Source organism: Adiantum capillus-veneris, chromosome 29 (genome assembly GCF_014529385.1).
Source record: "Adiantum capillus-veneris isolate H3 chromosome 29, ASM1452938v2, whole genome shotgun sequence".
NCBI lineage: Eukaryota > Viridiplantae > Streptophyta > Polypodiopsida > Polypodiales > Pteridaceae > Adiantum > Adiantum capillus-veneris.
This window is the reverse complement of record NC_140959.1, coordinates 18,435,189-18,446,017: the sequence shown is the minus strand read 5'-3', so window position 1 is coordinate 18,446,017 and position 10,829 is coordinate 18,435,189. Positions and strand designations below refer to the sequence as shown.

Here is a 10,829-nt window from a genome sequence, read left to right as displayed (position 1 = left end):
TTCTTTTGTCCATATCAATGTATTGCATAGTGACACATCCCTTTAAGAAGAAATCGTAGGTGATCTCAGTTATGTTTTCTTTTGGTAGCCCTTGACTAACACTATCATCGTGAATTCTTTTACCCAGATCATCATCTTGAGTGGTGCCACATGTCTTCAAGATGCAAGAATAAGTGATTGCATGTGGAGAGATGCCCTCCCTTTGCATCCGCCAAAAACAGACCAGAGCTTCTTGGCCTTGCCTCTACTTGGCACATCTTGCAATCAATGAATTCCAAGGGACAACATCTAGGTCAAGAAGCTCCTCAATCACTTTCCATACTTTTGAAGTGCACCACATTTGGCATACATGTCAACCAAGGCATTTCCAAAAATGGTATTTTCTTTCAACAGCCTGTGACTAACAATATCATCATAATTCTTTTGCCCATATCATTGTCTTGCATGGTGCCACATGCCTTCAAAATGCAAGCGTAGGTAATTGCATCTAGGGAGATGCCCTCACTTTGCATCCTCTAGAAACATCCAAGGCTTCTTGGCTAACCCTGTCAGGCATATCCTGCAAGAAGAAATATCCAAGAGAGGGCATCTTGGATAGGCAGATCTTCAACCACTTTTTAGGATTTCTAAACTAGAAAAATTTTGGCATACATCTCGACCAAGGCATTGCCAAGGAAGATGTTTTCTTTAAATAGCCCCTGACTAACAATATGATTGTGAAATATTTTGCGCATATGAGTGTCTTGCATAGTGTCACATGCCTTTAAGACAAAAGCGTAGGTGATTTCATCTATGTTTTCCTTCAGTGATCCTTGACTAACAATATCATCGTGAACGCTTTTGCCTAGATCAATATCTTTTGTGGTGCCACATGCCTTCAAGATGCAAGCATAAGTGATTGCATGTATAGAGATGGCCTCGCTTTGCATCCGTTGAAAGTAACCTAGAGCTTCCTTTCCTTGCCTCTGTTTGGCATATTATACAATTGATGAATTCCAAAAGACAACATCCAAGACAAGTATCTCCTCAAGCACTTGCCTTGCTTTCTAAAGTGCACCACATTTAGCATGCATGTCAACCAAGGCATTGCCAAGCATAACGTTTTCTCTCAACTACCCCTAACTAACAATATCATCGTGAAATGTTTTGCCCATATCAATGTCTTGCATAGTGCCACATGTCTTCAAAATGCAAGCGTAGGTAATTGCATCTACAGGGATGCCCTCACTTCTTATCCTCTAAAAACAGCCCAAGTCTTCCTGGCCTACCCCAATTGGGCATATCTCGCAATCAAAGTCTCCAAGAGAGGGCATCCCAAACAGGAAGCTCTTCAAAAAAGTTAGGCTTTTTGAAGTTGACGACATTTGGCACTCCTCCGTGAGAAACTACCAAGAGCTTTGTGGTCATGCCCTTGTTGGGCATAGCCAAAAATCAGTGCACTCTAAGAGAGGACATCCCACACAGGTAGCTACTCAAGCATCTTTGGCATACATGTCAACCAAGGCAATGCCAAGCATAATGTTTTTTCTTGACAGCCCTTGATTAACAAATATCATCATGAATTATTTTGCACATATTAGCATCTTGCATAGTGACACACCCACCTTTAAGATGCAAGCATAGGTGATTGCAACTAGAGAGATGCCCTTGGTTCACATCTACTGAAAACAGCCCAAAGCTTTCTACCCCTGCCCCTGATGGGTATATTCGGAAATCCATGCACTCTAAGGGATGACATCCCAGACAGGCAGTTCCTCAAGTAGTTTTTGTGATTTCTAAAGTGCACCACATTTGCCATACATGTTGATCAAGGCAGTGTAAGACACCATATTTACTTTCATCAGCCCCTGACTAACAATATCATTGTGAAGTCTTTTGCCCGTATTAGCATCTTGAGTGGTTCCACACACCTTCAAGATGCTAGCATAAGTGATTGCATGTGGAGAGATTCCCTCGCTTTGCATCCACTAAAAATATCCCAGAGCTTCCTGGCCTTGCCCCTATTTAGCATATCCTACATGCAATCAATGAAGTCAAAGAGACAACATCCCTGATAGGTAGCTCCTCAAGCACTTTCTGTGCTTTCAAAAGTACATCATATTTGGCATACATGTCAGCCAAGGCATACATTGACCAAGGCATTTCCAAGAAAGATCTTTTCTTTCAACAGTCCCTAACTAACGGTATCATTGTGGATTCTTTTGTCCACAATGTCTTGCATAGTGCCACATCCTTGAAAATGCAAGCATAGATAATTGCATCTCGAGAGATGCCCTCACTTTGCATCCTCTAAAAAAACTCAAAGCTTCCTAGACATGCCCATGTTGGGCATATCTTGCAACCAGAACACTCCAAGAGAATGCATCCCAGATAGGTAGCTCCTCAACACTTTTGTGCTTTTTGGAGTAGATGAAATTTCACATACATGTTTACCAGGGCATTTTCAAGCACAATGTTTTCTTTCAACATTCCCTGACTAACAATATGATCGTAATTCTTTTACCCACATCAATGTCTTGTGTAGTGCCACATGCGTTCAGGATAGGTAGCCCTCTTGAAGCACTTTCTATGCTTTGCCAAGAACGACATTTTCTTTCAACAGCCCTTGACTAACAATACCATCATGAATTCTTTTGCCAATATTAGTGTCTTGCGTAGTGCCACATGCCTTCAAAATGCAAGCGTAGGTAATTGCATCTAGAGAGATAGCCTCACTTTGCATCCATGAAAACATCCTAGAGCTTTTTGGCACTGCCCCCATTGGGCATATCCTACAATCAGAACACTCCCAAGAGAGGCCATACTGGATAGAAAGCTCCTCAAGCACTTTCTATGCATTCTAAAGTACACCACATTTGGCATACATGTCTACCAAGGCATTGACAAGCACGACATTTTCTTTCAACAGTGCTGCCTGACTAACAGTATCATTATGAATTCTATTGTCCATATTAGTGTCTTGTGTAGTTCCACATGCCTTTAAGAAAAAAGCACAAGCAATTTCATCCACGTTTTCTTTCTGTTGCCCATGATGAACAATATCATCATGAATCCTTTTGCCCAAATCATTATCTTGAGTGGTGCCACATGCCTTCAAGATGCAAGCATAAGTGATTACATTTGGAGAGATTCCATCCATTGAAAACAATATAGAGATTCCTCGCCTTTCCCTTGTTTGGCATATCCTGCAATCAATGAATTCCAAGAGACAAGATCCCGGACAGGTAGCTCCTCAAGAACTATTGGTGATTTTTGAAGTACACCACACTTGGCATACATCTCAACCAAGGCATTGCCAAGCACCAGGTTTTCTTTCAAGAGCCAATGACTAACAATATTATCGTGAATTCATTTTCCCATAGCACTATCTTGCATAGTGCCACATGCCTTCAAAATGCAAGCTTAGGCAATCGCACCTCGAGATTTGGCCTCACTTCACATCGTATGAAAATAGCCCATAGCTTCTTGGCCCTGCCCCTGTTGGACACATCCCGCAATCAGAAATCTCCAAGAGAGGGTATCTTGGATAGACATCTCTTCAAGAATTTTTGAGGCTTTCTAAAGTAGACGATATTTGGCATACATCTTGAACAAGGCAATGCCAAGCATGATGTTTTCTTTCAATAGCCCTTGACTAACAATATGATCATGAATTATTTTTCCCATATAGGTGTCTTGCGTAATACCACATGCCTTGTCGAGGAAAGCATAAGGTGACTTCATCTAAGATTTATTTCAGCAGCCCATAACTAACGATATCATCATGAATTCTTTTGTTGAATCAACATCTTAACTGGTGTCACACGCTTTCAAGATGCAAGCGTAAGTGATTGCAATTGCAGATTTGCCCTTGCTTTGCATCCATTGAAGACATTTGAGAACTTCCTTGCCTTGCCAATGTTCAGTATATCCTGCAATTAATAAAGTCCAAGAGACAATATCTTGGACAAGTAGCTCCTGAAGCACTTTTTGTGCTTTGCCAAGCACAAAGCTTTCTTTCAACAGCCCCTGATTAACAATATCATCATGAATTCTTTTACGAATATCGGTGCCTCTAAAAACATCTAGAGCTTCCTCGCACTGCCTCTGTTAGGCATGCCTTGGAATCAAAACACTCCCAAGAGAGGGCTTACGGGACATGCAACTCCTCAATCACTTTCTGTGCATTTTGAAGTGCACTACATTTGGCATACATATTGACCAAGGCATTGCCAAGCATGATGTTTTCTTTCAATAGCCCCCAACTAAAAATATCATTGTGAATTCTTTTGCCCATATCAGTGCCTTGTGTAGTGCCACATGCCTTCAAAACACAAGCATAGGTAATTGCATATGTAGAGACTCCCTCACTTCAGATCTTCTATAAAGATCCAAACTATTCCTGGCCATGTCCCTATTGGCCATATCCACAATCAGAACACTCCAACAGAGGGCATCCTAGACAGGTAGTGCATCAAGAACTTTTTGTGCTTTCTGAGTAGACAACATTTGGCATACATGTCGACTAGGAATTTCCAAGCATGATATTCTTTTAACACCCCCTAACTAACAATATGATCGTGAATTCTTTTTCCCATACCAATGTCTTGCATAGTGCCACATACCTTTTAGACAAAAGCAAAGGTTATTTTGTCTTTCTTTCAACATAACAGGTAACTAACAATATCATTGTAAATTATTTTGCCTGGATCAACATCTTGAGTGGTGCCACATGCCTTCAAGATGCAAGAATAAGTGTTTTCATCTAGAGAGATGCCCTCGCTTTGCACAAGCTTAAAACATCCAAGAGATTCTTGGTCTTGCCTCTATTCCACATATCTTGCAACCACTTAATTCCACAAGACAACATCCCAAACAGGTAGCTCCTTAAGCACTATTTGTGCTTTCTAAAGTACACCACATTTGACATACATATCCATCAAGAAATTGCCAAGCATGACGTTTTCTTTAACGATATCATCACAAATTCTTTTCTCGGTATTAGTGTCTTGCATAGTGACACAAGGCCTTCAAAACTCAATCATAGGTAATTTCATATGGAGAGATCGTCTCACTTTGCATCCTTGAAAATAGCCCATAGCTTCCTAACATTGCCCCTTTTGGGAATATCCCACAATCAAAACACTCCAAGAGCGGGCATACAAAACATGTAGCTCTTCAAGAACTTTTTTTAATTTTTGAAGTAGACAACATTCGGCATATGTGTGGACCAGGGCATTGTCAAGCTCGAAGTTTTCTATCAACAACCCCTCACAAACAATATGATCATGAATTCCTTTGTGTCTCGTGTAGAGAAATTTAAATGATGAAGATATAGACTTTACACTTCCACAACTCTTTACTTCTTTCCTTGCATTGAGATTGCTACTTAGCATGAGAGATGGTTCCTTTTATTTCCCTAAAGAGAGGGAATGAGAGAGAGAGAGAGAGGGAGGGGGAGAGAGAGAGAGAGAGAGAGAGAGAGAGAGAGAGAGAGAGAGAGAGAGAGAGAGAGAGAGAGAGAGAGAGAGAGAGTCAATGGGGTCCAACCAAACCTCTCAAGGGCCCCCACATAGTTGCCGATGCGGTATTTTCTTTTGATTGTGTAAATGGAATGTACACACATGCAATACCTCAAGTGCAGACTCTACTGACTCAAATGGGGAATGTCACCACAATAACTCTTCAAAATGAAGTATCTCCAAGATAATTTGATGCACTTTTGGATTTGTATCATTGAGGGGATACTAATGGACACCAAAGGGGTAGATGTGGCATTGATTTGCACTCCCAATGTGAGAGGAAACAAGGGTTGAAAGCTAACTGCAAAAACGCAACCAATCTCTCGTGTAAAGTAGGGTTGAAAACATAGATCTTCATGAAGTGGATGATGGACAGAAATAGGAGCACTCGATGCGACGAGGAAATGGCCGAGGAGAGGCTCAATGGGCTGCCAAGGGTTCAGGCTGCAGGAAAAACACTAGCGATGATAGAATTGGGTCGGTTCCCCGGTCAGTGAAAGGGCTGAAATCTGAAAATGCAGGGCAGAATTGCTGATCCGAGTAGTTTCTTGTAGTGGAGTGCCAAAATGCCAAGAAGTTTCTCCTCAAGCACTTTTTGTGCTTTATGAAGTACACCACATTTGGCATACATGCCAACCAAGGCATTGCCAAGCACGACCTTATCTCTCAAGAGCCTGAGGGGAGAAATATCTTTGTGAACTCTTTTGCCTGAATTAGTATTTTGAGTGGTGCAACATGTCTTCAAGATGCAAGTGTAAGTGATTGCATGTAGAGAGATGCAATCACTTTGAATGCACTAAAAACATCCCAAGGATTCTTGCAATCAATGAATTCCAAGAGACAACATCTTGGACAAGTAACTCCTGAAAGCACTTCATGTGCTTTGCCAAGCACAATGTTTTCTTTAAACAACCCCTGACTAACAATATCATCATGAATTCTATTGCCCATATCAGTGTCTTGCATAGTGCATCATGCCTTCAAAATGCGAGCGTAGGTAATTGCATATGGAGAGATGGCCTCACTTCCCATCCTCTGAAAACAACCCAAAGCTTCCTAGCACTGCCCGTATTGGGCATATCCTGCAATTAGAACACTCCCAAGAGAGGGATTACGGGACATGCAACTCCTCAAGGACCTTTTGTGCATCCTGAAGTATACAACATTTGGCATACATGTCGACCAAGGAATTACCAAGAACGATGCTTTCTTTCAACAACCCCTGACTAACAATATCATCGTGAATCCTTTTTCCCATATTAATGTCTTGTGTAATTCCACATGTCTTCAAAATGAAAGCATAGGTAATTGCATCTGGACAGATGCCCTCAGTTCGCATCTTGTTAAAATAGCCTAGCGCTTCCTTGTTGTGCCCCTGCTGGGCATATCCCACAATCATAACACTCCAAGAGAGGGCATACAAGACATGCAATTCCTCAAGCACTTTTTGTGATTTTTGAAGTAAACACTCTTTTAGATGAAATGGGAAAATCCCACAACTTTGGGACTGATTTAAATGCCTATGGATTCCTATTTCCCATTTGATTTGGCAAAATTTCATTTATTTTGGGAATGTTATAGATAAGTTTTTGGTTGAAAACTTTTGTTACATTAGACAAAGCGATAGATTCTCAAGAAAATGGTGGTGTTGAGAAACACCTTTTTTTGTCCCATTCATAATTTTATTTTCATGTTGGTGTTAGTTGATACTTTATAAAACATACATAGACACATATAACAAGAAAAACAATATATGAAAATGAAATGCTATTGAGTTTTTCCTATTAAGCTAGCTTGTGCTTTCTCCACAACATTGGATGGGATTTTAGTTGCTTCTGCAACACTTACACACCTTGGAATCCATGACCACACAACTGCATCAACACACTCCCAATGCTTTGGGTCAGCAAGATTGCAACACCAATTCTTTTTCCAACAATCCTCATATTGTTCTTGGATTATGGGATTTGTTTTTGATGTTTTGGTGCCCAATATTGAATGAAAACTTTCTTGTAGTTAGGAGATGAGCTATCTACATCAACATCTGACTCTGCAACTCCTAGCCATATCGGATATTCTGGATTTGCGGGCCTCACAAGAACAAAATCCCCTTTCCTTACATCAATTTGAGGCCTAAAAGCTTCCTATGGCCTTGCACTTTGAGGAACAACATAGTGATCATTCAATTCTTCATATCCTTCAAACTCGTGTCTGTCTTCCTCTATCTGCTACATTTGATGACTCCCTGTAGTCTTTGGCCAAAATGATGTATATTCACCAGTTTGTTTATTGGTTGGTTGTTCAAGCTCACTAATTATTTTTTGCCAATAAATAATAACTGGCCCCATGTATTTAGTAGAATCATGCTCCTTTCTTTTTAGTAGAGTCCATCTTTTCTAGAATTCAAGATATGTCTTAATCCCTTGAATAACAAGCGGACTATCCCTCACATAATCTTCTATAGGAACCACATCTGAACAACCTACTGGCAATTTTGGTTTCTCTTGATTATCTTTTTTCCACAACTCAATTCCTGACTCCCTCGGCATCCACTCAGGTGATTTGGGGTGAATTTTGTATTGCATTACTGGGATTTCACCTTGCATAAAGAAACAAAATTGAAGTGGCTCAGAGTGTCCAACAAGAGCATCTTGTCATCACACATATACCCTTTAACAAAGGACTTGAAGTTAGGAACTTGCGTCATCAGAAATGGTGTTGGAGTTGAGCTTTCACATTTTTGAAAATGTTCCATCAAATGTGGAAAAGAGTATGTCATTCTTGTTTGCAATCTCTCTGAGAACCTGCTAAACATTGCATCTATGTCCTCATGTGTATGACCCACCATTAAGAATCCCAAATGCACGGTTTTGAAAACACCTTTTTCTACTATCAAGGATAAGTATGCAAATAAATATCGATTCTTATTCTCTCCTGCACAATTATCTAGCTGTAGCAAAAGATTCTCAGGTAATTTTTGAAACATGGGAGTGGACATGGTATCCATAACACATTGAGAGGAGGCTGATTGCAAGTTAGCAATCTCTTCATTACATCCTTCAATAGCCAACGGTGGTGCTGCTGCTGTTGATGCATTCCTCTCACGATCTTTTATCATTCTATTTTGGTGGTCTAGAGTTTTCCTTGAATTCAATGCCTTGAAAAAAGTTACATTGTTGCGTGGCATACCACCATGGTTTTCTGTTCTTTCCAAATTCTGTAAGCATAATGCAAGGGAAGCAATTGTAGCATTCGGATCTAAAGGCCATAGACTATTCAACGAGAAATGACCATACATCCCATGACCATGCCCATGTGTTATCATACCTGCTAATGATACTTGCAATTGATATGCATTCACCTAATCTTTTGAGTTCACTCACAATCTAGGTATTGCTGTCTTTTTTTGGTCCATTTTATCATGTATAATGCATAAATAATTATCCTTTTGCATTTGCGAGAACTTACACCAGGTGTAGTACACATTTTACAGCTTTTTTATTGCATCATGTGAATTCTACGTTCATCCTTCAAACGTGAAATCAGCTCATCATCCTTTGTTGACTCTAGTTGAGACTTTATCCGACTACACACAAAACATTTGGAGAACTGGCTTGTTTTTTTACAAGGTCACATTAGCAAACTCTATATTCCAAATCCTATTGAATGTAGTGCTAGACATTGCCTTGAGACTCATACTCTAAGTGTTTTATTGACATCATGTAAGATGTCTATTTCTTGTATGTGTTTGGTATTGCAAGCAAGGTTTCCCTGGTACCATCTTCCATGGTTCTACTCTTATGTGTAATTTTCTCTGAGTTTTCATTTACAAAAGAGCACAACAATGCCCCTCCCATTTCTGTATGGTCTCTTCCTTTTCTTATGACCCCATCATTACCATGCATTGAGCGTCAAACCCCATTTTCAAATTCTTCACGGTAACGATAAAACGATGTTTTTGGAATGCCATGAATTTTGTACCAAGCTCTACTACAGACCTCATTGCCATTAAATGAAAATACATAGCAAGTGTTTGTAGTTGTTTTGTTCTCACGCCAAGAAGTCAACATTGTATGATACACATAGTTGGTTCTATTTTGCAAACTTTGTCCCCAAAATTCATTGCGCATAGCCATGAACTTATCTCTATTGGCATATTGACAACACCTCATAGAACAACAATCTATGGTTGAAACAAGTTGGACAGATGATATGGATGCTTGATTGGATCTCTTAGAAGGTTTCATGGACATTTTTGGCTTCCTACTTATAAATCAATATTTTCATTTTTTTGAAGTAGGCTTTACCAAACGATCTGATTCAATGCATGTATCTTGTAATGCGTCACTAGCATGTAAATCCTCATATCGTAACAACGCTTTTCCATCCATAGTTGTCACTCTCTTGATAGGCCAACAAACTAAATTGATGCTTCATACATCAGATTGTGCAGAAATAGTAGCCTCAAAAGCATAGGATGTTTCAATACCAATACCAATGTTATCTTCACCTAGCTCACCAAAATTCACGGAATCAAATGGACACACATACATGACAACCCCTTCGGCTACTAGATGTGTTTTTCTTTCATCCCAAAGTTGAACCCTGTTATCCTTCCAAACCTCCCTATAGCTCATTCCATCATATTGTCCCCCCATTCCTTTGTGAGTCTCAGACATAAAAACCCCTTCATATTGTATCTCATTCATACATTGTAGCAACCCAATACTCCATTTCACAATAATGTGAAAAGAATCTCCCACTGTCAATGCATCCATTGTTGAGAATGGAATGTGCACTTTCTTTTGAAAACACAAATCAACTAACACCGATACATTGTCTTCCCCAATAAGCGTGTCTGAGCAATATGTATTTGTGTTTGTCTCACATACACTCCCAAGGACAACCTTTTGTGTGGCTACAAATATGCATACTCTATCACCTTGATTAAAATCCATATCTGCAAGAAGGTTTCAACAAATATTTGTTAAGAAAACCATCACAAAGTCATTTCATTGTGAGTATATATGTAGGTGTTTCATGATGAATATATACACACAGGGCACTATATGTGGTTGTTTCATGATGGGTATATAGAACCCTATGGACTTAGGGCCATAGGATTCTATATATAGGTGGTTCATGATGAGTGTGTATTCATCCTATGGCCTTAGGGGCCATAAGATTATTTATGTAGGTGTTTTGTGTTGAGTATATATAAATCATATGGCCTTTAGTCCGTATGATGTTTTACGCAAGTGTTTTGTGTTGAGTAAATATACAACCTATGGTCTGAGGGCCATAGGGCACTATATGTAGTTGTCTCAT

General features: G+C 39.7%; 1 protein-coding gene across 1 annotated transcript; it reads right to left on the bottom strand.

Annotated features, from left to right (window-relative positions):
• Nucleotides 1–3,789: 3,789 nt before the first annotated feature.
• LOC147418847 (pentatricopeptide repeat-containing protein At4g16470-like) lies at nt 3,790–6,900 on the bottom strand. Its single transcript, XM_086505755.1, has 2 exons — nt 6,640–6,900; nt 3,790–4,086 (listed from the first exon to the last, which is right to left on the bottom strand). Exons 1-2 carry the CDS (start codon nt 6,898–6,900, stop codon nt 3,790–3,792), a joined length of 558 nt encoding a protein of 185 aa, XP_086361881.1.
• Nucleotides 6,901–10,829: the final 3,929 nt, after the last annotated feature.

Bases quoted from the DNA above. Each gene is read 5' to 3' on its own strand.
- LOC147418847 (XM_086505755.1), bottom strand. From the start codon at position 6,900: ATGATTGTGGGATATGCCCAGCAGGGGCACAACAAGGAAGCGCTAGGC. The intron at 4,087-6,639 runs GTCCTTGAGGAG...CATGCCTAACAG, and splicing joins TACTTCAGGATGCACAAAAG to AGGCAGTGCGAGGAAGCTCT.